Below are 27,491 nucleotides of genomic sequence, written 5' to 3'. Positions count from 1 at the left end.
GTTAAAGAGTTAATATGTTGTTTATTAAAGTTAAGTGCAATTTAGTAAGGGTATGGTGGTAATTTTACACAGAAAAATTTACTAAAGAGGAAACTTTTTTTTTGTTGCACATAATGTGAAGCTTCCCTAAATGGAAATTGTTGCAGATAATGTGAAACGGAGGTAGTATTAATTTTTTACCATAATTCCATCTAATTTGCAACAATACTTGTGCAAAGTTATATTTTCCATATAAATTTTGTTTTCCCATGTACTTTTATTACTTTCTCTCTCTACTTTTTTGCATACCCAATTTCAATTTAATTTTTCAATGTACTTTAACTATTCTTATTTGTGTTTATTAATTCCCGTGAAAAATATCCATAAGGGACTATCAAAAAGTGACGGAGGGAGTATTTTTTAAATGACCATAATTACAAAGTACGAAATATTTCTTAAACTAATCTGTATGTGTTGCAAACTTGCAATTACTCTAAAATGGTGGGTTAAATGAAGGGTTTGGATCTACGGTCAAACCAATTCTAAAATTATCGGATCGCGTCAATGTTTGACACCTGTACATACACGTGTAATTTATTTTCCTCCTTAATTTTTCCTTTTCTCTTTTTTTTTTCACTTTGCACTGCACGGGACTGTATCTCTTCCCCTCTCTCACCTCCATTGAAGCTTACTCTGAAGCTCCATTGAAGCGTCTTCTGAGCTTTCTCTCTCCTCCATTGAAGCAGCTTCTGAGGTAAGTTGTTTTTATTTTATTTCGTCGAATTTCAATTAATTTCATAGTTTAGGGTTTATCCTTAATCTAATTGTTAGTATAGTCAATTTAGGGTTCATCTAAGGTGGATTTTTGAACTTTGATTGTAATTACTGATGTAATGAAAGATTATAACGAGCAATTTTCTTGATATTCTTAAGCGAGAAGAATCGTATGTGATTTTTGGAGCCTAATTTTGATGATTGAGCCTAATTTGAATGCTGTGAGCAAGGGAGGATTATGGGAAAATAGGGGTTTTGGAGATTGAGATGAATAGATTTTGAATTACTTGTCAAATTTTTAAATTTTAGCAAATATAGGAGTTTCACTGTTGCAAGTGCTAGTATAGTGAGTGAAGAATGAAGAGAAAGAAGAACGAGTTTTCGATAATCGACATTGGTGAAACCATGAAGAAGAAGATCACAGTGGTAGTAGCAAGAATGATATTATTCGCTTCTATAGCATTAATGTATGGTGCTACTAATTTTAGCAACAAGTAATTACCTATGCTTTACTGAGAATATATGTTCTGTTTTCGTCCATACTCATTAAAAGTTATGGACTTGTGGTTAAGCTAGGAAATGGGATTGTATTTGTATGCATTTTTTATAACGAAAAAAGGGGAAGCTGTTGCTTTTGGAACCAATTAAGCTAGTAGCCTACTACAGTAATGAGGTGAGAAGTAATAGATTGAAGTAATTTGAACTGGTGGACAGTGTGTAAAGTTATCCTTGGTGATATGCTTACTTGTTTGGTTAAATTTGAACTTATTTTAAATGTTCTGTGGGTTAGTCTATTAATAAGATCATCAATGGTTAGTGTAAGTCTACTTAGTCACTTTGTAAATCCATTATTACCAGTCCCTTGTAGATATCCCTTTTGTATATATTTTGGTGAAGTGCTGTATATGTTTTGAGCTTTGTTTTTCTCTTCTTTTTCAATTGTATAGTGTGATTGCTAAAGTTGATTCTTTTTCTAAAAGAATGCATATGTTGTTTTTAAAAATATTCTATATGATTGTATATGATCAATGGTCTAGAACTCTTGATACCCCTCAAGTTTTATATATTGGATTTAGGAGTAAATCTTGGACAATCCTTGACTTGAGACTAATTTGAAAGTTTAATTACATTTTGGATGTGAATATGTACTTGTGTATGTTTTCAATTTTAAGGAAATTACAAGAATGAGTCAGTTTGGAGTGAGAATGCAATAGATTATTGATTTCCTTTGAACTTATTGGTAAAATAGTGAGTTATCTTAAGTGATTTGTTAATACTCCATCGTCCCTTTATTACATGCCTATTTCTTATTTTCCACGGGAATTAAGAAAGTTAAAGATTCCTTAAAATTAAAAATTGGGAGTACAAATATGCATGTGGGGTTAGAGAGAGATAGAGAGAAAGAAAAAGTGGTTGAGTTTAGGAGAGAGAAAGTATTGGGATTGATGTAAAGTACAAAAAAGAAAAAGAAAATTGATGACAAATCATCAAAACAAGAATAATATTGGCAAAAAGTACAACCTATAAATGGAAATAGGCACTTTATTTTGGTCACCCCAAAAAGGAATACTGGCATGTAATAAAGGGACGGAGGGATTAGTATCTTTAAACTAGAAGCAAGGCCTTTTGGCATAGGATTTACTTATTTTGTTGTTGATTAATAATCAACAAATCAACCAAAGCCTTAATCCCATAAGTGGGGTCGGCTAACATGAATCAAATTTGATTAGTATAAAAGAGATATATAGAAGTTAATGATTACTTGAACGATCTTTTATCTTTTCTTGGCAGACGTTGAAATTTCTGATCACTTTTGTGTTTTAGTGTATGGCATGAATTAAACAGTGCTGCATGTTTACTATTGGTTGGCTCATTGGTTGATGACCAAGATTAGCAATATATATGGATTGTAATGTATTATGTCATGTTTTTGGACATATAGGTGATGATCAAGTTTAGCATCAATTTGGCTATAGTGCATTTTCTCATAATTTGGCTTATAGGCTGACTTGAACTTACTATTAATCTGATTTTTGGTCGAATGTAGAATGCAGTCTTAGTCTTAAAGACAATAGACAAGAAAAAGAGTTTGAAGATTCCCCAGTAAGTGGAGTGTGCTACTGCAAGTTGATTTTGTGAAAGAAATATGGTAGAGCGATTCTTTGATGGCGGTAGCACCAACTCTGTTAGCTCTGTTGCTGTACAGCCTCAAGGAGGCTGTTGCTTTACATCTGATCCAATTACGCTGCTCACTGGCCCTCCATCCTGGTACTCATTCTCTCAGTCTTAAGTAATGCAAGTTCCTAAGTATGTATCTTTGAAATTTCTGTACAATGTTTTTTTTTTTTTTTTCTTCAGTGGGAAGACATCACTTCTATTTCAGTTCGCTTTGAACATGGCAGCTCACTGTCAGTCCACGTCACAGGGATACATTGTCTTTATCTGCAATCGTCGCCGTTTTGAAACCAAACCTCCTTTCCTCTCTCAGGTTTCTTCTCCTCCCCTCAAACCCCTGTTCTCCTACACATGCTGTCTTGCTGAGTTATATAATTGATTACGGAGTAGTAAAAGTGTCTATCCAATTCCAGGGAGTTGATGCTTCTTCACACATCTTTCAGCGAATTCATATCAAGTTAGTTACTACTGCTTCAATTACTAATGATAGTTTTGCTTTGGTTGACTTGCATTTCTTTTTCCATGATTTTCTTTTTTAATTTTTAATGTCTGTGGCTTTTGCGGTTCCCTATTCCCAGGTATGTAGATGATTATGATGATGAAGGCATCAAGAAATTTTTTGCTGCCTTCCATCTTCTTCATCCTTTGCCCCTTGCTGTCATTATTGATGATTTTGGTGACTTCTTTAGTGAAAGGTATAATCCCTCTCTCTTTCTCTAACTTAGTTTACTCTTGTTGAAAGTCAGAGCTTGCATCTTTCATTTAATAAAACATTTTGGAAAGAATGGCCTTAAGACGCTTTAACTTTGGCTGCCTGATGAATTACATGTTAATCATGAATTGCATAATACTAAATTACTAATTTTTCTTTATTCTGGATAAAGCAAGTGTCAAATGAAGTATAATAATCCTCGTGGAAGGGACTTAGCCATGGTTCGAGTTTTAGCCCTTTGTCATAGTGCAATCATCCATGCCAGGTGAGTTTTAGAGTCCTTTTACAACTAAATAAGTTTAATTGCAAATTCCTTTGCTTCTTTTGCTTGCCTTTGCAAGTACTGATATACCACCTATGTGACATTACTCCCTCTGTTATTGAAAATCTGTCTCCAGTAAAACAACAGCTTGCCAGCTTTTGCTCTCTGATACGTATCATGGAGACTTTCCTAGACAATTCATCTACAAAAGATGGATTTCGTCTATTTTCACAATCCAAGGTATGTGGGTTCATTGAATTTTAGGCCGAGAGAGAGAGATGCAGCGAATGAGTTTGATATAATAATTCTTGTTTTTGGTCAAAGGTGAAGGTGATGGATCTGGCTCATTTCTTCTTAAACATAGTGTGCATGTGCAAGGAAGGAGCATAGGAAAAAGGAGTGCTAGATACTCTACAGCACTTCAGTACCTGGTTTTGGAGGGAGTCAGGGAAGACACACAGATTTGAATATGTGATGTAATACGTGACTTGGTTAGTTTTATCTAATCTAAATGCTTCTCATTTTTGAAAACTTGTGTATGCAAACTAATTCTAGGTGTTGGGAACTTGCAATATTTCTACCCCAGTATATGAGATTAGCATGTGCTTTTTTTTTTTTCCCCTAAGAGATAGCTACGTCTGTGTTTCATGTGGGATATCAACTGGTTGATCTTTGTACAGCTCATATATGATAAAAGCAGGTCTTTCAAACTGTTACTCCTAGAAATATTACTTTAAAAAAGAATGTTTACTGTTCTTATCACCAAGTAAGTTGAACCTTTTGTCAACATGAACGGAGTCGATTTTGTGAAGGAAAAAAAAAAAAAAAAAAGAAGAGTGCCCATCTTAGGTTTTACATGTCATAATAGTTAAATTTAAGAGTAAAATTTGATTACATTGGCATGCCAAGTGTAGAGAACTCACTAAATGTCGCATCAAGTGTTGGCATACAGGACAGCGAAGTAGTTACTGCAGAAGTTGATGTAGCTGAACATGATGTTTGCACAATTTCTGTATAGCCGTATTGGTTGAGAGGTTATGGGGTCGTTTGTATTTGTTTTTATAATTGTGTAGTATCTGAGTATTTCTGAACATCGACTGGGCATCTGTGCTATTATTATTTGGTTTTTAAGAAATATTAAAATCTTTGTCCAATTAGAATAGCTAACATGATTTTGAGATGAAGTTATATATTTTCACCCAATTGAAAACCCTGATTCAGTGATTCCACTATTTTCCCTTACAATTGCTGTTACTTATCTTTTTTGCATCTCCACTTCTGTTTTTTACGCATTGTGACACTAACGATGACAACTTTGCGATTATTGTGGCACTTGAAAGTTTTGCTTTTAGTTCTGTTTATGATGGGCAATTTAACTGAACAGTCCTTGGGTTATTGTGTCAGCTTCTGGAGAATCAATCCATCACTCCTCCAACAATTATAATGTGATATGAAGGTTTTGGTGCGTGTTCATGCGGTTACCTTTAGCCTGTGATTTTCAAAACTAGCTGACGTTGATCGCAATGGTAAACTTCTATTAATTTAAGTTTTTTTGTTTATTGTTCTAGCACCCTGTTTTCTACCACTCTTTTCTTAGTTAATATACTCCATTCAATTTCTTTATTCATTCTATTATCATAACATGATGAACTTGTTGAATCCATTGGGTGTGGTCTTGACCTCAAATACTACAAATTGAATCAAAATGCAATCCCTCTTGTTGCTGTGCCATCTATTGTAAGTGTGATACCCACTTGCTAGGGTGGGTTTAAGTAGCTCTTTGGTTAATATAAAATATATAATTCCTAAGATGCTTTGGAAGTTGTATCTCCCATGTACTTTAATTTTATAGGAAGCATGATCTGTTGTTTGTTTGATAACTGGAAGAAAGATTTTCTATGGAAAGTTTTACTTACCTAGGGAGACCTAGTTAAGCAATAACTTTCTTTTATGGAAAGTAGAATCTCCTATGTTTCTCCAACCAAACAACTTTGCATTCTCTCATTTCCAATGAAATTTTACTAATTGTTTTTTTTCCTAATCTTTTATTTTAGTCAAATTAGGGGTGCTTAATGAGGGAGTCGATCATGAGCTGGGGGGTGCTCAACTCGACTCCAAAACTTTTTACATGTGCTAAACTCGTGCTCGCTAAAGTTTCGAGCCAATAAAATATGCTCGACTTGTGCTCGTTAAAGTTTCGGGTCGAGTCGAGTAGCTCATGATCGGCTTGTTAAAGTTTTATCCCTTCTATAATTAATGCTTTTATTTTTTTGATTCACTTTATGTATTATTTTCTTTTTAATATATTGATTATTAAAGATATACTCTTTCTTTATTGATAATATAAATAAACTTATTAAGTGTCAAATTTGTATAAGCATGGTAACTTTGTTTGTAAATTCTATATTAATAAAATATATTATCGAGTTGCTCACAAGTTTATCGAGTTGAGTTAGAGGCTATTCAACTTGTGCTCGTTAACATCTCGAGTCGAGTTGCTCGCGAGCTGCTCAATTCAATTAGCACCCCTAAGTCAAATCAAACAAATACCTAATAAACACGTCTTGCTAAACTTCCTATTAGCATAGAATTTGAAACTAAAAGTACACCTGTTTGCTCTATTTATATTATTTGATCACTTAACTAACTTTTCTCATTTCAAATCATTTGTGATATAAAATATTGATACATTACCATTTATTTGTTTAAAATATCAATGTATTTTTACTTGTTAGTTTTAATTACTTATACATCGACTAACAGGTTCTGAAAATTTGTCTTTGACCTAACTTTTGTTGTCTTGCACAGTTGCACCTATCTTTCGCAAAAAAGTTTCAAAGTCTACTTTAGTAAATTTTCAAAATAGCTATTACATCAAACTCTATTTTCAATTTGAAATATAAAATTTTTTAATTTTTTTTTTGAAATTTTTATTATTATATTTTATGATTTAATTGATGTGAAAGTATTACATAGGTCTTTAAATGTTATGAATGCACTTTAGGAAAAAGTTAGTTATTGCATTGGTACTCGAAAGGCGAAACTGACAAGTAATAGTGCATTGATATTTTGAATGAACAAATAATAATATATCGATCATATAACAAGAAAAATTATGTGAGATGAAAAAGTTAGTTAAGTGGTCGAATAATATGCAAGAAGAGATTGTGGTTTCCTCTTCCAGAATGTGAGTACTCCATAGAATATTCCTATACTCATATCTAGAATGGAGATTGTAATGCTTGTAAGGAGTCAAAGGGAATTTAAGTGGATATAGACTTACAAGGAAGCTCTAACCCAAAACAATTAAACACATTGAACTTATAGTTTTGGTAGAAATCAAACTTTCAATCTCATTGTTGGAGATGACACTACCAACTCCCATTAGATATTCTAGTTTGTTGCTCTGTGGATCTAGGTTGATTGCTCAGTACTATTTCTATTTCAATATTAATGTTGTACTAATTCCGGGTTTGAGGGGTACCTTACTACACTTTGTTGCTGGCACGCATTAGGAGATTTTCCTCCAAAAACATTTGTGAATTTGCGATTTATAGTTTTTTCAATGTGGAGTGAACATTCAGTTTAGGTTTGCAATGTTTTGACTTTTAAGCGAAAATTTGGACAGTAATCTTCCTTGAGGGCATACTTCGAAAGTAGCGAATATATTAGGTAGTAGTAGAGTTGAGGTGTTTAATGGAATGAGGTAGTGGTGGACCTGGTGATGTGATCTTTGAACTATGGATTTGTGTGGCTGCATGGCGCAATTAAAGTGAGTTGCGCAGGAGTTTGTGTGTCAAAAGTAATAGCTGTTTTGCGTCTATGTTTCCCAGCAAGCAAATTCTATTTAACTTCTTAAGCAGCTTGGGATTATCTAGGTCAAATTAGATATTGATGGGAGTCATTTGAGATTTTGAGGAGTCAAGGCTGCACCAAAGCTGTTTCTGATCACCTTCTCAAAGCTGGCGCATTCTTTCACTTCAGATTTCATAAAATATATGTAAAGCCCTACTGAAAGATCATTAGGCTTTCATTGTTTGTTGCATTTGTGCTTATTTGGACTCTTTTAGGTGTGAAGTTTCTAAAGCTTCAGATATGTTGATTTTAATGATGAGTTTATTTGCTGCGAACTTGTGTTTGCTCAAAACTTGAAATGTTGGACTGGCTTATATTTTCGTTCATTCAAGACTTTGTATGCACCGAAATTCTGTGAGTTGAGCTTGTGGTAGCTAATACTCACATGTATTGCTTAACAATCCACCCAAGCTCCAAAAATCGCCTGAATTTTAGTTTAAGCAACTTGAGCAACAGTCAGGATCAAGACATTGAATTTTGTAGCTTTATTAGCGTGCATGTAGTTCATGTACAATAAATGTTAAGTACTACAGTATTAATTGCTATTTCTTGGCTCAATTGCTCAATTTGGAGAATTCCAAATGAGTAAATAAGCAAGAATATGCTTGGTTGTACCATACAGGGCACATGGTATAACTTGTACTATTGATACTTTGGTCTTTGCCAGTTGGTTACTGTTTAGTATACATAATATTACATGTCAAGGTTATAGATTTGAAGAAAATTAACTACAAAGTCAAAGAAAAACGAACCAAGAAATCATAGGAGCATCCAGTAGAAAATTGTAAGAAAGAAGATACTTATTGTGGCAGTGTTGCGAGAGGACTTGGACATCTGGGCATCAGTGCACTCGAGGCCACGCTTACTGCCACGGCAAACATTGGCAAAAAGCCCAGGTGGGTATTTGCCATAGAGATTGATGTAACTGAATAAGGTGGTTGCACAATTGTTGGTAACGTCGTTTAGGGTCGGAGCGTAAGGGCATGCCAATTCCTTGAAAGCCCCACAACATATGTTGGCTGGATATTTGGGTCCTTTGCATCTGCTTGTTATGACCGTGTAGTTCCAGTGCTGAACATCTAGTGGGCAATCTGCAACAAATATCAAGGTTAATTTTTAGCGTCATTTTGAGTTTTGGCATTGTTTGTAGGTATTTCTTTATTAATTATCAACAGTTTTTACAAATGAATTAAAGTCAACCAGCTGTTTATGATGAAGAGTGAAGGATTCTTAGTCAAGTGGTTTACTGGACAAGAGCTGGCAATAGCCGCAAAAGATGAAGTCAATATTTTGTAATGCTTCTTGTACGCTTATGACTTTTTCTAGTAAGATGGTTTTGCTGAATTTGGAAGCCAGTCCTAATCAATACTCAATCCGTTCTGTTTTCTTTGTCTTGATTGAATTACTCTGTATTTTACTTTCAAATATGCAGTACTAGTAACAAGCAAAAAAGACAGGTTCATTTGTGTGCTGATGAGGTTTACCTTTTGTAGCTTGAAGAAGATGTCGGCCTACAGAAAATCGAGGCTGCTGTAATTCATCTGTTCAGAAGTAATAGAGACAGCAGTATTCAGTACGGAGTATATGTTAGCATAGGATGCACTCAAGACATTCTTAGATAGGGATGTAAACCAGCATGGCCATATAGGTGTTCCTGCCGTGCAAAACTCGTTTGTTAGAATAGAAGAAGATTGTGATGATTCTAACCTGAGGGATTTGCTGCAGCTATAGGTAGTAAAAGCAAGAGAATCATGAATGTGACTGATGTTGCCGTTGTAATTCCAGTAGTAGAAGAATGAAAGAACTTGATCATGTCCCGCGAGCTCCTTATACTCTCCTCGTTTGCCATCGACATGAGTTTAAAAACTTCACAGAAATTTAGTTGAGCTTTGTCGTTCGCAGATTTTCAGTAAGTTAGAGAGAAGAAGTGTTTATATAATGATCATGAGCTACACAATTGGATGAAGTGAGGCAATATTGACTAAGTCAATTGATTGAGACTTTGAAAGTGTTGTTCGTGGAATTAGTATCATTGCCAGCCTGCCATTTTGTAGTTTATCCACCGAACTGTGTGTTCGGTATAACGTACTTCAGATACTAGAAAAACTGGTTAGAAAACTTCACATGTACAAAGTACATATATAGACATTTCAAACGTACATGAGCTAAACACGCTTAAATGTTTCATTTTTTATATTACAAATTTCAGTATACTTTTATGACGACATTTAAAATTATTTAAACGAATAGGATATTATTTTAAATTCTTATGTTACTGTGTAAACTTACGCAAAGAATTGTGTTGATTTTAGGTTGTTTGAATTCATGTTTGGTTAGGTTCTTGTCTTTCTTTCTATAGCTTTATGTTGGATTCAAGTTAGGTATTATTTTTTTTTTTATTTTTTTTTTTATTTTTTTTTTGACAAATAGGTAATTAAATTTCATATTTATGAAGGATTCGTATCTTTTATACAATAACAAATGGGTTTAGTGTTAACTTGATGCCGTATATTATGGGTTAGTTCGGTGCACTTTATTGAATTCAAGTGCTAGAGGCATTAAGCAGGCTATCATATTAACTAATTGACGAAGTGGTTGTTATCTTGTTCTTACCCTCCGTTACATCCTTTGTTTCCTACATCTCAGCTGCACGCTCCTACTCGAATGCCTATGATATCCTCTGTAGTACCGAAGTATATTTTGAAACTGACTCATTGACTTTTTTTTTTTTTTTTTTTTTTTTTTGGGAAATTAGACTCATTTACTTGTTATGTGGTGTTTTTTTTCATTCTGATAGTTGGTAATTTGCTGATGTCAAGTGTCAACAGTTGCCAGATTTGTTACCCATTAGTTGTATACTCACAAAAGTTGTGGATAATTGTAACTTTTGTGTTACAAAGATCATTCGAAGTGGGGTTTCGGGGTGGAGTTGTGGGGTGGAAATGAGGTTGAGGGGTTTGGGCCGCGGGTAGTGGGGCAGTAGGTGGTGGGTCAGTTAGGTGGTGGGTGTGGAAGGGTAAGAGTGGTGATCATGGTGGGTTGTCGCAGAAGAGGGTGGTGAGTTCGAAGAGATAGATTAAGGCCTTGTTTGGTGAGTTTGTGTTCTTTTTTTAGGATCTTCCTTTTGTTCTCTCATTAAATACATACTGTAATATTGAACTTGCTGATATTAGCGAGAGTACCTAATCATTAAAAATTAATACCGTCTTGGTTGACAATTTGACACCTTACTTTTCTCCCGACATTCAATTTGATTCCTTGATTTGCTCCCTTAATCTGATGTTGAACCAAGTTCATTTCCTTGCTAAGCCATAAAACCGAAACCATTACTCGACAAATACCAACGAAAGATAATTGTTCATCACTCAAAATGGTTCATCTCCACATCTTGACAATTCTCAGTTACATTACAGTCACATCCAGATGAACTTTTAGTGCTTTACTTGCAACAAATAGCTGTCGTTCTAAAGATCACTACTACTTGTATCTAGCAGGCCGTGAACCCGGGAGTCACAAAAGATAATCAAACCATTCATCATTGACTCGGGCTTATGTAGCCACATCTAATCTCCACTGGTAAGGGCTATATTATTTTTTTGGAATACTAAGCGCTTTTTTGGGTATAGCAGCAGATTTAGAACCATAAATGAGGTGGGGTTTCAAGAATTCAGTAGATAACATAATTTCCTAGGCATACTCTATAGATGCACTGCATCATGAAGTCAAACAATCGGATTATTGGAAATGAAGAGTATTCTAAATGATCAATTCATCAGTTACTAGGCTATATATAATTGTCTCAAGAAACACTATTGAGGCTAAATCTAAGAAAATATGGTGCAGATTAAAGTGAAAGATAGGATTAGTGCACTCTCAGATACACTTCTTTGTATTATTCTCTCTTTTCTACAGACTGATGCATCTGTTAGAACCAGTGTGTTGTCCAAGAGATGGAGATATGTTTGGACTGAAGTCCCTGTCCTCGATTTCTCTCTTGTTGATTCATCAAACAAGTCATCTTTCATAACTTTTGTGTACAAGGCTTTGGTCCTCAATGATGCACCTGAGTTCAAACTCTTTCGCTTGAGTAATGTTGGTGTAGTCGAAGAATTTTATGTTGATTTATGGATTTGGTCTATGTTGAGACGCAATGTGTTGGAGGTCGATCTTTGTCCTATCGATAGAGAGACTAAGCTCACTGAAGGGCTGTTTGTGAGTGAGAAACTCAGGGTTTTGAAGTTGACTGGAAAATTTAGTCTTCATGTTAGTGTTCTGTATTTTAAGCTTCCAAACCTTGAGATCCTCAACCTTTCAGGGGTCATACTTGAGGATAGTCTATTGGATATATATTCAGTATTTCCTCGTCTTAGAGAACTTGTACTTCGTAATTGGTCAGGAATGAAGATCCTAAACATTCATTCAGCTTCTTTGAGGGTGTTAAAAATCATGTATTTCAAGCTAACAACAGGTATACAGGATATAGTCATTGAAGCACCTAATCTCGAATACCCATCTCTTTCTGATAACGTTTCATTCTATGATATCAAGGATGTTTCCTCATTGGTTGAAGCTAAGATTAATGTTTGCAAACAAAATTGTGGAATGCTTGAGCTTTTCTGGGATATTGCAGGCTTGAAGACATTGCTATTGTCTATAACAACAATTTATGTAAGTCGTCGAGTTCAATTCTTGTGTGTACTTGTTATGTTTTGTTAGAATTGATAGATATCTGATATGATCTATTATCGACTTTGCAGCAGGCCCTTGCAAACGTATACCCTCACCAGTTGCCAGTGTTCCATAACTTGACCTGTTTAGAGCTAGCAGACGGTACATTGTCCTTTGTACTACATATACTCAATCATACTCCAAATCTAACATCTTTGATCGTGCACAGGCACAATTACTCTGTGAGTTTCGCGTCTCATAAAGTTTCCATGTATTTGAATTATAACACATCTGTCAGGATATTTGTCTATTTTCCATTTGCTTGAATGTAGTATGGATTTTGCAGGATGATTGGACGGTGTACTGGAACCCATACCCATATTCAACACCTAAGTGTCTATTGAGCACTCTGAAGGTTATCAAACTTTACGACTTTTGTGGGACTCAAGGACAAGTGACTATGGGTGAATATTTCTTGAGAACAGCGGGAAGGTTGAGGGAGATGAAGATTCATACAGTTCATCGAGATGCAGAGGATGAAATGAGAGCCTTGCTAAGGCTATTCAAGGTTCCCAGGGTCTCGAGCATGTGTGAATTCACTATATGCATCCCAGGGAAAAATCAGTTTTAAGTCTTTATTATGCATTTCAAGTTTGTACTAGGCAGCAGTCTTTTAAATAGCTGGTTAATTGCTTCAGATTTGATTCAAACTTTCAACCAGACATAACACAATGGTCAATTTATGCATGGTTATTGAGAGAATGCCCGTGCCTTTCTCATTGATTAAAGAAGATTATATATACAAAGTATACTAGGGTTAGGGCTAAGGCTATATTAGTAAAATACAAACTAAATATATACAAGATTATTTACATAATCTAACACACTCCCGCAGTCGAAACGGGAGGACCGCGGACGCTGAGACTGTCCCGAAAATCATCAAATAAAACCTTAGGCAGACCTTTCGTAAAAATGTCTGCAATCTGGTAACGGGAAGGCACATGGAGAACACGAACTTCGCCCCGTTGTACCTTTTCACGAACGAAGTGTATGTCCATCTCAATATGTTTAGTGCGCTGATGCTGTACCGGATTACTAGAGAGGTAAATGGCATTGACATTACCGCAATAAACTAATGTTGCTTTAGAAATAGGTAGTCGGAGCTCAAGCAAGAGATTACGAACCCAACAGGATTCAGAAACAACATTTGCAACGCCTCTGTACTCTGCTTCAGCGCTAGACTTAGACAAAGTAGGCTGGCGTTTGGAAGACCAACAGATCAGATTATCACCAAGAAACACACAGTACCCTGATGTAGAACGACGGGTGTCCGGACACCCACCCCAATCGGCATCTGTGAATGAGAGAAGAGAAGCAACCGATGACTTATAAAGATGCAACCCAAAATCAGTCGTACCTTGGATGTAACGAAGGATGCGTTTTAACGCATTCATGTGTTCTACACGAGGATCGTGCATAAACAAACAAACTTGTTGCACCGCATAGGATATATCTGGGCGAGTAAAGGTCAAGTACTGCAAAGCACCACATAGACGACGATAAGTCGTCGGATCATCATAAGGATCACCAGAATCAGCACTTAGTTTGCCTTTGGAATCGACCGGAGTAGAGGATGGTTTGCAGTTAGCCATGCCTGCTTTCTGAATAATTTCTTTAGCATATTTCTTTTGAGACAAAAATAAGTAACTTTTGCCTTGGGAGACAGCAATTCCCAAAAAATAACTCAATTTACCCAGATCTTTCATTGCAAATTCAGAGCTAAGTTGAGATATCACATGACAACGAAGAGATTCCGAAGAAGCAGTAAGGACAACATCATCAACATAAAGGAGAATGTAAGCAGATTCATTACCATGGCGATATATGAACAGTGAGTTGTCGGATTTGCTGTATGTTAGCAAAACCAATAGTAGCCAGAAAATCTGCAAATCGCTGATACCAAGCCCGTGGAGCCTGTTTCAAACCATATAGTAACTTATGCAGAAGACATACATGATCAGGTCGAGAAGGATCCTTAAACCCCAAAGGTTGATACATGTACACAGTTTCATTGAGATTGCCATGTAAGAAAGCATTCTTCACATCTAGTTGATGAATAGGCCATGACTTAGACAATGCAATGCTGAGAACCACCCGAATAGTCGCCGGTTTAACCACTGGACTAAAAGTTTCATCACAATCAATGTCCTCCCTCTGAGTTTTACCATCACCAACCAAACGAGCTTTATGTCTCTCAAAGGAGCCATCAGATTTCGTTTTATGCCGAAAAATCCACAGAGAGCGAATAATATTCACATTATTCGGTCGGGGAACTAATTCCCAAGTGCCATTATCAATAAGAGCACCATATTCTTCCTACATAGTAATTTTCCAATTATGGTCACGAAGAGCATGGACCGGGTTTTTTGGAATAGGTGAGATGGAGGTAGTAGTATGAAGAGACACGTCATGGTACTTTGGATTTGGCTTGATGATCCCATGACTACTACGAGTAGCCATGGGACGAGGAGGTGGTCCGACTGAAGTAGAGGGAGGAGGATGTGTAGTAGGGGCAAGAGGAACACCTCGGTCTGCTGTGTGGGTAGGTCCCGAGTGGGCCGTGGCTGATTGAACAGACCCACGGTCCACAGGGGACCTATTCTGCCCAACAGAGGTATCGGTGCTAGGTGAGTGCTGCTGACTCGAAGGAGAAAGAGGAGGGGGCAGAGGTGGGCTGCTAGGAGCATGTTGTCTGCGAGAGTAGTAGTACTTTAGGGGCTGGAGCAGACCACCCCGCAAGGGTGTGGCAGCAGGAGAAGTGTGAGAGGTAGCTTGGCTGCCAGCAGCATGCTGCACAACAGGGCTGCTAGCTGCCTGCTGCTGCAAAGCAGGGCTGCTAGCTACCTGCTGCTGTGGCTGTGAGGAGGGAGATAAGGGGAGAGTGTGCTGCTGACTCGAGGGAGAAATAGGAGGGAGCAGGACACTCCGCAGCATGCCTGCGGCAGGTGAATGTTCACCGCAACCATGTTGCGGACTAGGCTGGTCCGTAGCTATAGGAAGAGTTGGAGAGCCTAGAAGTTGTTGCCTCACTATGGGATGATCAAGAGGGGTAGAGAGATCACCGAGAAAATCGTATGCGTGAGGACTTGGTGTATGGACCTTAGAGAAAGGGAAAACCGACTCATCAAACCACACATGCTTAGAAATAATTATTTTCCGACTAGACATATCATAGCATTTATACCCTCTATGGTTGGATGGATACCCAAGAAACACACAAGGAGTAGACCGAGAGCTCAATTTGTGTATTTTAGAGGAAGGGAAAAGAGGGTAGCATAGACAACCGAACATTGATTAAAGAAGATTATATATACAAAGTATACTAGGGTTAGGGCTAAGGCTATATTAGTAAAATACAAACTAAATATATACAAGATTATTTACATAATCTAACAGTTATTGTATTTTGGTGCTTTCACATTTCTGAACCCTCCTTAAACAAAGCATATATTGCTTTAGCACGGGATCAAGCACTCACGAGTATGGCAGTATGTATAATATTTGATGTCTTATCCAATCTATACTAGGGCAGCCAACAAATAAGGAAAACAGCTGAAATCAAATTCTGTAATATCATGTTCAGTATGATGCATTTTTTAGAATACTAATGAACAATAATCGTTAGCCAGGGTACTTAAGTCTGTCAAATCTGTTTGCAACCTCTGATTTCGCTGTCACTATTATCAAAATCATAGTTATCTTATTGACAATGATCATCCCTCATGAGACAGCTCTTTTCTTCGAGCTTAATATCGTTAATTCAATCAAACAACACCATGATAACTTAAGATCAGAGTGATGCCATCCGGTCATCCCTCACGAATTAATTTAGAGAAACAGAAAAAATGATCAGCCAATACTATTTCAGAAAGAATTATAGGCCTCTCTACAATTAAGTGTAACTTTGCTCTGTGCTTCTGTAATTGGACCGCAAAGGCTTAGAAATTAGTATTCCATAATTGGTCAGGAACTCAATAACTTGTTCTGCATATGCTGTATCATACTCCAAACTTGGCATGGTTGGTGCTTGGTGGTGCACAAACACAACTACCCAATTAGTCTTTGGCCTCGATAATGTTTTCTTGTGTTTGAATGTAATAACTACCAAGGATGAATATTTTGAGTGCTATGTATTAGCCCTCTTTTAAATTTTTAATCTGCTTAATTGCAGCATGAGTTCCAGGAATCCATTCCCAAGTTCTACACCAAAGGAGGCTATCAAACTCTTATGAGTTTTGTGGGTGTAAAGAGCAAGTGAAATAGCGGAATACATCTTGAGAACTGCTGCAGCTTTAGGGTGATGAAGATCCATTCAGCTATGCAAGATGCAGATTACATAATAAGGGCCTTGCTAATGCATTCAAAACATAATTTGATACTCTGCATTTCTTATTGAAGAAATTTCATCCTTACATATATATGGAGTATAATAGCATCTGAAAATAGAGATATTTTCTGATAATTGAGGTCATCACCAAATCTACTACAAATTTCGGTTGTATTTTCTTGGATCTGTTAAAAGGATCCCAACTACAGAGTACTCTACTACAAAATGGAAATAACATACATAAATCACCTAATTTATTCATGCTTTCATTAATTGTTCAAAAAAACCCGAGTAAGAGGAAAACCATTTGAGAGATTACTGAATCCACATAAAAGTCTTGCAGCAATATAATCTTCTTCAGTCTTCAAATCATCACCACTTCACAGAACAATAAATTCTGGAATTCTGACTAGTCAAATAGTCATAATTTTCATCTTCAAGACTGCAGCAATTTCAACATTGGGTGTTATTATCATATAAATTTGATAAGTGAAATCAATAAGATAAATTTTAAAAAGCAAGTGTCAGATAAATCTGTACATCCTGTACCTTGTCACGTCGTCTGATACACTGTCCAACTCTACCATTTCAGTATCACTATCCTCAGACTTACAGTTATAATCTTCAGTGATAACAGTTATTTCACATTGATTTGAGGCCCTAGGGATCATTAACAGCGTTTTCAGAATGCCAACCTCTGTCACTGAATCTTGTGATCTGCGCGTATAAATTTTAAGCTCCTTAAGTAAGAAATATTTGATAACTTCAAAACCTTCATCTACATCAAATCCATAATATTCGATTTCCTTAAGGGGCAATCCTTCTGTTTCTAGTTTAATATCAGGCCAATCAAACATCAGCTGCAGACCGTATATAACAAGGTCAGAGTACAATCATTAAAGAATCAATATGGAAAAAAAAAAAGCAATTGTCTATGACAAGTGTAGAACAAGAAGCTACATATTATACCTCATTACCTTGTGTATGATAAAAGATGCAAGATTTGGAGCACGTCTTAGGATTTGCAGTACAGTTGACCAAGCAGTAAATCCAACTTCCAAGTGTGTTAAATTCTCAAAAATTGGAATCTTATACAGAGCAATTGAACCCTGAAAATAAAAGGCAATGTTAGATACATATTACAAAGGCGAAAATAAAATGTAGCATAGAATGAACTATCAAACTTCTTTGCTTTGTTTATAGAACTTACAACCATAATGAATACTCCAAAGAGATTGTCTAAATAAATGTTGATCCATCTGACAACACTTACATCTAATATAATCTGGTAGAGGACAAGGGTCTGTGTGTAACAGAATTTCTGAAGAAGGTTAATCCATCTAACACTTGAAGTCCAAATATCTAGCATAACTTCAACTAGAGATGATAGATCAGTCACGAAAGAATGCTTGATCCCAATTGATAGGTGAAGGACTTCTAGATTCGGTGTTTTGAGAGTGATTGCTTTCTTTTCATAATTCACTGCAGAAATACTCAGAATCTTGATTGAAGAGGAACACAAAGAAAATTTTTCAATAATCAGCTCATCGAGCACAGGACAACTAGATAAGAGGCTAGTTAAAGGGTCATCCTCTTTTGGAAATGTGACTTTGGTAAGAGAAAGGCGCTGAAGGCAGGCAAGATTGAGTGAAGTCGGCAAGGTAAGAGGATAAGGACATAGTGATCTGGAAATGCTTATTAGTAAGACTAAGCTCTTGAACAAAGAGCCTAGTTATAACTGAAATCCATTCAACAAAATGAACTCTGGAAAACCCCTTATAGGACTCTAAATGGACGCGTTCTAAACATGGGATACGATTAAGGAGAAGGGTCTTGTTTATAAAGTTTCTGAAGCTAACATACTGCTCTTGGTTGAAGACAGTCTTTGTACTAATCATAGAAGATGGTAGATCAGTGAAATCAAGGACAGGAATCTTTGTCCAAACATATTTCCATTTCTTTGATAGTATGCTAGTAGCTACAGCACATCTTGTTGGGAGAAATGCCAAAATTCGGCAGAGAAGTTTTCTAGGTAAATTACTGATCCGATCTACTGCTGCTGGGTTCAATGGTTTATTGCACTTTGGCTCAAGCACCATATCTGCACTAAACACTTTGATGCAAGAACTCACGGTCAGTGAAGTATTTACATTAATAGCAATATAGTTATATCACAATCGTTAATATAACACTGATAAAACCCATCTACAATTCACGAAATAAAGGAAAATTTCAGAAACAGTGCAAATAACAAAGAACGGAGATAGTATCATTTTTGTAAATGATGAAAAATTATACATATGACATCTACAATAATGCACTAGATCTTCGAAATAATAATGAGACAGCAGGGTAATAAGAAAAAAAAGAACAGATTACACCAAAGAATATACTTCTATAAAGAGGTATGATAAGTAGCCAAATTCCCGGATAATGAAATATTCAGATTAACTAATATAAGAAAAACATATTCATACAAATTGGGGGGGGGGGGGGCTACTGTACAGAAATGAAGTACCTCTTGTATGGGATGATATCTGAGTATGACCGATATCTTGTGAAAGCACGTGACCAGGTTCCAATAATTATAAGAGGATGCTGATATGTTCCAGAAAGAAGACATGTCGGCTTGCCGGAATTCAACACGTGGCAACAGAAGCTCGACACTTGGCACAAAAGGCTCTGCATGGATGAGAGCCACCTGTCAAGGTAAACTATTATAAATAGTAGGTAAGACCTCATTAATGAGGACATTAATTACACTTTCTCTCTCTCTACTTTCTCTCTCTTACTTATCTTCTTCTCTCTTAAACACCTTCTGACTTTATCATCGGAGTGGTTATCCCCGGACCACCCCGGGGTTAGCTAACTTCTTCTCATTGTGTAGGTTCTCAGCTTGCCGATAGGAGTATCAGGATCTCAGGTCCGAATTCTTGGGGAAATCAGGATTAGACAGAAACAATTTGGCGCTAGAAGGAGGGGACAGTTGATCACTTCTATCGCCTAAGAACCTCACACAAAAACATTCATATAACAACGATAACCATGGCCGAAAACAATGGAATACCAGTAGAACAACCCCAGGTGGAAATAGTAGATGAAACCCATACCCTAGAGGGTAATCAATTCCATGTGCCGATAACTCCCCCTGCAGGAGGAGGGGAGGCAGAGGATCCTATGGCGGCATTCACTCCAGATGAGTTGGAAACAGCCGCAAGGGTGATGAGTGCAATGAGTAGGAAGAGAAAGGAGGCTGAGGCGGCACGGGCTGAAAGAGAAGCCGCCCAGGCCGATAGAGGAACATCGCACCGTCACCAGGAGGAACAACACAATCAGTTGGAGAACTCGTCGAGGAGACCCCGACATGAGTCGCCGATAAGATCGCATACAACATCACGGCGGGTTGAACAATCCTCAAGTCACGTTGTGAGTACTGGAACTCAGCAGCAGAGAAGTTCACAAGTAGAGGGTCAAGCAGTGCGCACAGTAGTGCAGTTAAGGGCATCTCCATTTGCCCAGCACATCTTGGATCAGCCAATGGAAAAGGTGAAAATGCCGACTTGTCGGTATGATGGAAGAGGGGATCCGGCAAGATTCATAACGTCCTATGAGGGACACATGATGCTATACACTAACTCGGATGCAGTCTGGTGTAAAGTCTTTCCGACAACTTTGATTGGGGCTGCAGCCGATTGGTTTAACAACCTTGAAGTCGGGTCAGTAGATAGCTTTGAAAGATTGACTGAGATGTTTGTAGGTCAGTATGTCAGTAACAGTGTGAGGCAGAGAACCTCTGGAGAATTGATGGCTGTGGAGCAGAAACCAGATGAATCTTTGAGGGATTATATCAGGCGATTTAACAATGAGGCAAACACCATTCCGAAATTGCAACAGGAAATAGCTGTGATGGCTTTAATGAATGGATTGATTGATTCGGATTTTAAGAGGTATCTTACAAGGAAGAACCTGCCAACATTAGCAGCGGCATTCAGCAAAGCTCATGATTATATAAAGAGTGAGGAATTAATGAAGACAAGTAGCAGACATGTCACTGCCGGAAAGGGGCAAAGTCAGTATGAAGGGACCTCGTCTGGAGGAAGCAGGCCGAGAGCTCCTGCCCTAGGAAGGGGAGGAGGAAGTCGGCAAGATTCCAGACCGACAAGGCTGCCAATGAGATATAGCACCTACACTCCCTTGAATACACCAAGGGCGGCAATCTACTCAGTAAACCAGAACAGAGAAGATTGGTCGAGGCCGATTCCCATGAAGGCAAGGCCAAGGGATGTAAAGAAGTATTGTATGTTCCATAGGGATGTGGGGAATTATACGGAGGAGTGTACACAATTGAAGGACAACATTGAGGAATTGATCAGGAAAGGGCACTTAACACAATACCGGTTGAATGCCGGCAGAAATCAGCAACCGGCACAAGCTGTTGAGAGGCAACAGATGGAAGTAAGACCTGAAAAAACTCAAGGAAGAATAGTCCGACAAGGGGACGCAGGAGTACCACCGTTATCTACTGGAAGAGTAGATGTAATAACGGGAGGACCGATTCATGGAGGGACAATTAGTGGGGCAAAGAAGCATTTGGCGGAACACCGACATCTAGTTTGTGCTTTGGACGTAGACAACCGTCCTCGGCCGGCGTCAATACCACAAGTTGTGTTTACAGAGGAAGATGCACGAGGTGTAGTATTCCCGCATGACGATCCGTTAGTCCTGATAACCAAGATAAATGGGGCTGACATCAAAAGAGTACTGGTAGATGGGGGTAGTTCAGCAAATGTGTTGTTTGTGCAAGCTTTTAATGAGATGAATATAGGAAGGCAATATTTGAAGCCGGTATCGTATCCAGTGATTGGGTTTAATGGGTCGACTGTAAGGCCAGAAGGGAGCATTGTGTTGCCCGTAAGGATGGGTGATGGACCACAGGCAAGAGATGTGATGGCAGAGTTTCTGGTGGTGGATGTCAAGTCGGCTTACAACGCAATTATCGGCAGACCGATAATTCACGACATGCAGGCCGTTGTGTCAACTTACCATCTAGCAATAGCCTATGTGTCGAATTTAGGTGCTGTGGAGAAGGTGTATGGGGGTCAGGTTATGTCAAAATCCTGTTATGTTACAGCTTTGAAGAACCCAGTTGGTAGTGTTACGATACCATGTAACCCAATAAGGGAAGGTGAGCCGACAGTTCAGGATTTAACCATGAAAAACTTTGATGCAAGACCTGAGGAAACACCAAGGCCGTTACCGGGGGGAGAAACCGTCCAAGTTGAACTGCAACTAGGTGACCCGAGTAGGACAGTGAAGGTTGGGGCTGATATGGATGTGGACACTAGGTGTAACCTGATAAGCTTGCTGCGTGAAAATGCCGACGTCTTTGCGTTCTCGGCCAGTGAGATGCCGGGAATACATCCAGAAGTAATGGAGCATAAGTTGAACGTTGACAGAAAGTTCAGGCCGGTAAGGCAAAAGAAGCGCAATTTCTCAACTGAGAAGATAGAAGCAATACAGGCTGAAGTAAATAAACTCTTAGCAGCAGGGTTCATTGAGCCTTGCACATATCCAGAGTGGCTGGCGAATGTAGTAATGGTGAGAAAGCCAACAGGGAAGTGGCGAATGTGTGTGGATTTCACAGATCTGAATAAGGCTTGCCCTAAGGATTGCTACCCACTACCCCGGATAGACAGATTAGTAGACTCAACCTCTGGTCATGCCATGCTTAGTTTTCTGGATGCATTTTCAGGATATCATCAAGTCAGCATGCATAAGGCTGACAGGAATAAAACGGCTTTTATAACAGATGTTGGTGTATATTGTTATAAGGCAATGTCGTTTGGGTTGAAAAATGCAGGGGCAACCTACCAGAAATTGGTAGACAAGATTTTTGAGAAGCAGAAGGGACGGAATGTTGAGGTGTATGTGGATGATACGATAGTGAAGAGCAAGGAAAAAGGAAACCATATAGCAGATTTGAGAGAAACATTTGAGACTTTAAGGAAATATCAGATGAAGTTAAATCCGGAGAAGTGTGTTTTTGGAGTTAGATCAGGGAAGTTTCTAGGCTTCATGGTCAGTGAACGGGGGATAGATGCGAATCCAGATAAGGTGAATGCGGTACTTCAAATGAAACAACCAAAAACCATTCGTGATATACAGAGGTTGACTGGCAGGATGGCAGGGTTAACCGGGTTTATCAGCAAGTCAGCTGATAAGGCACTTCCGTTCTTTATGGTACTAAGAAAGAACAAGGCATTCGAGTGGGGAAAAGAACAAAGTGATGCCCTAGAAGTAGTAAGGAATCATCTTAGGTCTCTTCCCACGATTGCCAGGCCCGAGAGGGGAGAAGTGTTGCAATTATACATTTCGGCGTCGTAAAAAACGGTAGCAGCCGTTTTGTTAGTAGAAAGGAAGAAACAACAACAGCCGATATACTTTGTCAGTCATGTTTTGAATGCGGCAGAGCGTAGATATCCAGTGATAGAAAAAATGGCGTTAGTAGTAATAGTGGCAGCCAGGAAGTTGAGGCCTTACTTTGATGCACATCCAATAAAGGTGCTCACTAATCATCCCTTAGAGAAATCGTTGCGTAAAATGGATACATCTGGCAGATTACTGGCATGGGCAGTCGAGTTGTCGGAATATGAGATAGGCTACAAGCCAAGAACATCAATTAAGGCTCAAGCGTTGTCTGATTTTATTGTTGAAACCACATACACCGATGAAGAGGAAGAATTGGGAACATGGCAGGTATCAGTTGATGGATCGGCTACGGCAACGGGGGCAGGGGCAGGAATTGTGATAACGGCTCCAGATGGGAGAATGTTTGAATATGCCATGAAGTTTAAGTTCAAGGCAACAAATAATGAAGCCGAATACGAAGCCGCGGTGGCCGGAATGCAATTGTCAATAGCAGCAGAAGCAAAACGGCTAGTTTTGACAACTGATTCTCAGCTGGTATCAAGTCAATTTAGTGGGGAGTATGAAACTCGAGAGCCGGCAATGGTGAAATATTTGGAGAAGATGAAGCAGTTAGCAGCTCAGCTGCAGTACTTTGAGATCAAATTAGTTCCGAGATTGAAAAATGCTCAAGCAGATGCGCTGGCAAGATTGGCAAGTTCAAGTTTGAATGACTTAGAAAGGACAGTTATGGTAGAGGTTTTAAAGCAGAGAAGCATAGATGAGATGTCGGCAGAGGTATTATGTGTTGATGTGGGGGATCAATGGTACGATAAAATACTGGCATACATCGTTCATGGTGTAGGGCCAACAGATAAAGGACAGCTGAAAAGATTGCGGAAGGATAGTGTATGGTTCGTTATGTACCAAGGCCAGTTATACAAAAGGGGGTTTTCACTACCATTGCAAAGGTGCATAACGGATTTTGAGTCAGCAAGATTGATAGAAGAATTGCATGAGGGAAGCTGTGGTAACCATCTCGGAGCAAGAGCCTTGTCAAGAGAAGCAATGAGAAGAGGTTACTACTGGCCGACAATGAATGCAGACGTAGTGGCTTACATTAAAAAATGCGAGAAGTGTCAAAAGTTTGCCCCAGTTATCAACTTACCCCCAAATGATCTAACTCTGATATTGAGTCCAATCCCTTTTGCCCAGTGGGGAATGGATATAGTAGGCCCGTTCCCATCGGCCACGGGTGGAAGAAAATTTCTCATAGTGGGAATTGATTACTTCACAAAATGGATAGAAGCAGAGCCAATAACGAAGATAACGGCATCGGAAGTGAAAAAGTTTATATGGAAAAACATCTTTACAAGGTTTGGGTTGCCGATGGCGATGGTTTTTGATCATGGAACCCAATTTGACTGTAAGCCAGTCAAAGATCTCTTAATGATGTATAAGGTGAAATTTGCTTACGCAGCAGTATGCCATCCACAGTCTAACGGCCAGGCAGAAGCAGCAAATAAGCAGATCATAACAGCAATTAAGAAGAAGATCGAAGATGCAAAGGGTTTGTGGGCAGATTTGATACCAGAGATATTATGGGCAAACAGGACAACAGTAAGAGAAGCCACGGATGAATCACCTTATACTCTAGTTTTTGGAACAGAGGCAGTCATACCAGCAGAAGTCGGGTTGCCGACATTCCGGATTCAGCATTACTGTGAAGACCAAAATGATTTACTCCTACGACAACAGTTAGATTTTTTGCCAGAACTGAGAGAAAAAGCAGCAGTTAAGTCAGCTGCCTTTAAAGAAAGAATGTCAAGAACCTACAACAAAAGAGTATCCCATAGGCCGTTAAGTGTAGGAGATCTTGTACTACGAAGAACAGAAGCGACCGGTAAGGGAAATGAAGATGGGAAGCTGACTGCAAATTGGGAGGGGCCTTATCGGATTAGGGATGTCGTCATCCAAGGATCGTTTTACCTAGAAACTTTGGATGGGACACCTCTAAAAAATGTATGGAACTCAGCTGTATTGAAGAAATACTATGTGTAATGAACAATTTTTATGTGAAGCTGATATTAAGAAAGACATCAGTGATGAATGAAGAAGCATTCAGACAACATGTGTTGGAATAGGCATCCTCCATTTAACAGAACATCGTTAAATGGGACGGACAGCTCAAAACCGCTTCCGTGAAGTTAATAGATATACAACCTGATCAGTTGTATACGTTAACTCACGAGGTTGCTGGTTCAAAATATAATACCGGCCAAATCAATTCGAGTATACGCCGATATGAGGCATAGCTCAGAATGTGATCGCCGAGAGGGTACCTAACTGGCTGAAACAACAAAGCAGTAGGTGACCAATGTTATAATCTGAACCACCAACGACCAGTTACGGCTCAGTATACATAGCTCTAACACGAACTATGTACACTGGGGGGAGTAAGGAGTGATATGGTATTTGTGATATCCATAGTACGCTGGTAATTTTTAATGCATGGTATTTGTGATACCCATAGTACGCTGGTAATTTTTAATGCAATTTTTCAAGATTAATTACAATTTTTCAAGTGAGGTAAAAATCTGATATCTTCCAAAGCCGAGGTTTTGAAGTCTGATATCTTCAAAGCTGGCGTTTTTTAAGAGGTTTCCAATTGGAAGTTGTCGGATTTCAGATAAACTATCAGGTAAACTTATTTTTTGCAAATTGTCTTTTATATATGCTGAAATTGGCAGGGCAATATAGTTATCATAACGTTGTAAAAAACAAGCAGATTAGGAAATGATAAGCAGAGAACAACACAGTTACGATAAAGTGTAAAAATTAACAGACAGTTAGCAGACAACGAAAACAAAAATAAGTTTGCATAACAGATAAAATTGACAATCGACAGGCATCACCACAAAAAAGGGGTATATGCCGATAAAACAGCATTGCCAAAATAGATGTTCACGCATACAAAGGACAATAAAAGAGAGTTACAGCTGGTAAGGTCCAATAATACAAGACCCACAAGAAGATGTCGGTGATGACTGCCCGCCCCTTCAAGATTGTGCATTCTCAGGCACTGGGGAGTCCAAGATGCTGGGGTCTTTGGGGCCGTCATCAGCACTTGGCGCCAGATTGTACAAGTCCTCTTCAGAGAACTGCTGCGCCTCGAAGCCGGAAGGGATCTTGTAGGCTTCCTCGTCGAAAGCCTTCTCAACCTTGACCCAATCATCCTTTTTCCAACCTGCGGCGTGGGCAACACATCTCTGAGCAGCAGTCCAACCTCCATCGAAACGGTCCTGGAGCTTGGAGCAGAACTCATTTGAAGTCAAGTAACGGCCCACGGCTCTCTGGCGAATCCCAGGCTTATCGGCTTCCATCCGCATAACCTTCTCTTCGAGGTTTTTTACTTTAGCCCTGGCATCGCCGAGATCTTTCTCAACTGAAGAAAGACGCTCAATGGCTTTATCTTTTTCAGCAATCTGAGTCTTCAGACTCTGCAATTCCAACTCCAAGCCAGCAACCTTTCCAGCCTTAACCTTCAACTCCGACATCTCCTTGTCGTCTTTTTCTTTTATCTTCCTCAGGTCATCCAGGGCCTTCTCAGCGTTGTTAATGATTTCTTGCATGGCACTTTGACTGGAGGAGGCTTGATGGTGCTTCTCTTGATAATAGCGGTACATCTCCACCAGCTCCGTACCAGACATAACAGCCTGTGAACAGGAAAGTACTTCCGAATAAGAATTAACAAAAACCATGAAACAAGCAATAAGAGTGCGTAAGCCATAACGTAATATAAGAAATAGGTTAAGGCAAAGAAGTAAAGTAAACACACCTTCATCATGTTGTGCATATGAGCAGCAGCGAGGGGACCGATTGGACCAGCAGGTCTGTCCATCGGAAGAGTAAGGTTACTAAGAAGCCGGTAACCAAGGGTCCCACCCTGCGTTGGATCGTCGGTAATCATTGATTCATTCCGGCCAACATCCATGTCAGGCTTCCAACGGTCCCCAGAATGGCCGGCAGGAACAGCAAAGCCTTTCAGGACTTCATCTGGAAACCGGTCGGAAACTCTTTCTATCCACTGGTTGGACCGGTATGTTAAAGCCGGAATGCTGGAATCTGACCCAACCGTAGTAGGAGCAATTGTGGTGGTCGCCTGAGGTTGACGAGGGGATTCGGCAGAAGTGAGATCTTCGATCTCAACACCCTGAATAACCTTCTTCACAATAGCCTCAGGGCTCTTAGCTTTGTTGATGGGTGGAGTCTTC

The 27,491-nt window shown here is 38.7% G+C and overlaps 4 protein-coding genes across 5 annotated transcripts; 2 read left to right on the top strand and 2 right to left on the bottom strand.

Moving 5' to 3' along the window:
* The first annotated feature begins 623 nt into the window (after positions 1 to 623).
* LOC145605587 (uncharacterized) lies at positions 624 to 9,471 on the top strand. Of its 2 annotated transcripts, none has more exons than XM_081661656.1 (10): positions 624 to 733; positions 2,801 to 3,021; positions 3,112 to 3,241; positions 3,342 to 3,385; positions 3,507 to 3,623; positions 3,813 to 3,905; positions 4,039 to 4,142; positions 4,227 to 4,393; positions 5,307 to 5,428; positions 9,251 to 9,471. In XM_081661656.1, exons 2-8 carry the CDS (start codon positions 2,900 to 2,902, stop codon positions 4,367 to 4,369), a joined length of 753 nt encoding a protein of 250 aa, XP_081517782.1. In that variant the 5' UTR covers positions 624 to 733; positions 2,801 to 2,899; the 3' UTR covers positions 4,370 to 4,393; positions 5,307 to 5,428; positions 9,251 to 9,471. The 2 variants fall into 2 exon arrangements, with proteins under 2 accessions (XP_081517782.1, XP_081517783.1); XM_081661657.1 differs by lacking the exon at positions 9,251 to 9,471 and adding an exon at positions 8,570 to 8,686.
* On the bottom strand, positions 8,220 to 9,612 carry LOC145605588 (GPI-anchored protein LLG2-like). Its single transcript, XM_081661658.1, has 3 exons — positions 9,465 to 9,612; positions 9,242 to 9,298; positions 8,220 to 8,848 (listed from the first exon to the last, which is right to left on the bottom strand). Exons 1-3 carry the CDS (start codon positions 9,610 to 9,612, stop codon positions 8,517 to 8,519), a joined length of 537 nt encoding a protein of 178 aa, XP_081517784.1. The 3' UTR covers positions 8,220 to 8,516.
* A 1,979-nt stretch (positions 9,613 to 11,591) lies between these two features.
* LOC145604338 (F-box/LRR-repeat protein At3g59210-like) lies at positions 11,592 to 13,056 on the top strand. Its single transcript, XM_081660256.1, has 3 exons — positions 11,592 to 12,425; positions 12,515 to 12,587; positions 12,758 to 13,056. The coding sequence occupies exons 1-3, from the start codon at positions 11,592 to 11,594 to the stop codon at positions 13,054 to 13,056; spliced, it is 1,206 nt and encodes a 401-aa protein (XP_081516382.1).
* Positions 13,057 to 17,184: 4,128 nt separating this feature from the next.
* LOC145604336 (F-box/LRR-repeat protein At4g14096-like) lies at positions 17,185 to 18,911 on the bottom strand. Its single transcript, XM_081660255.1, has 5 exons — positions 18,676 to 18,911; positions 18,023 to 18,497; positions 17,790 to 17,921; positions 17,362 to 17,672; positions 17,185 to 17,254 (listed from the first exon to the last, which is right to left on the bottom strand). Exons 1-5 carry the CDS (start codon positions 18,909 to 18,911, stop codon positions 17,185 to 17,187), a joined length of 1,224 nt encoding a protein of 407 aa, XP_081516381.1.
* Positions 18,912 to 27,491: the final 8,580 nt, after the last annotated feature.

Source organism: Chenopodium album, chromosome 22 (genome assembly GCF_948465745.1).
Source record: "Chenopodium album chromosome 22, dcCheAlbu1.1, whole genome shotgun sequence".
NCBI lineage: Eukaryota > Viridiplantae > Streptophyta > Magnoliopsida > Caryophyllales > Amaranthaceae > Chenopodium > Chenopodium album.
This window is presented reverse-complemented; position numbering and strand designations above follow the sequence as displayed.

Excerpts from the sequence above, each read along its gene's own strand:
- LOC145604338 (XM_081660256.1), top strand. The coding sequence starts at position 11,592 with ATGGTGCAGATTAAAGTGAAAGATAGGATTAGTGCACTCTCAGATACA. Across the intron at positions 12,426-12,514 it reads TGTCTATAACAACAATTTAT|CAGGCCCTTGCAAACGTATA; the intron begins GTAAGTCGTCGA and ends TCGACTTTGCAG. Across the intron at positions 12,588-12,757 it reads CTGTTTAGAGCTAGCAGACG|TATGGATTTTGCAGGATGAT; the intron begins GTACATTGTCCT and ends GCTTGAATGTAG.
- LOC145605588 (XM_081661658.1), bottom strand. The coding sequence starts at position 9,612 with ATGTCGATGGCAAACGAGGAGAGTATAAGGAGCTCGCGGGACATGATC. Across the intron at positions 9,299-9,464 it reads AGCTGCAGCAAATCCCTCAG|ATGAATTACAGCAGCCTCGA; the intron begins GTTAGAATCATC and ends ACTTCTGAACAG. Across the intron at positions 8,849-9,241 it reads TCTTCTTCAAGCTACAAAAG|ATTGCCCACTAGATGTTCAG; the intron begins GTAAACCTCATC and ends TATTTGTTGCAG.
- LOC145605587 (XM_081661656.1), top strand. The coding sequence starts at position 2,900 with ATGGTAGAGCGATTCTTTGATGGCGGTAGCACCAACTCTGTTAGCTCT. Across the intron at positions 3,386-3,506 it reads TTTCAGCGAATTCATATCAA|GTATGTAGATGATTATGATG; the intron begins GTTAGTTACTAC and ends CCCTATTCCCAG. Across the intron at positions 4,143-4,226 it reads GTCTATTTTCACAATCCAAG|GTGAAGGTGATGGATCTGGC; the intron begins GTATGTGGGTTC and ends TTTTGGTCAAAG.
- LOC145604336 (XM_081660255.1), bottom strand. The coding sequence starts at position 18,911 with ATGGTGCTTGAGCCAAAGTGCAATAAACCATTGAACCCAGCAGCAGTA. Across the intron at positions 17,922-18,022 it reads TTGGAGTATTCATTATGGTT|GGTTCAATTGCTCTGTATAA; the intron begins GTAAGTTCTATA and ends TTTTATTTTCAG. Across the intron at positions 17,673-17,789 it reads CATCTTTTATCATACACAAG|CTGATGTTTGATTGGCCTGA; the intron begins GTAATGAGGTAT and ends TACGGTCTGCAG.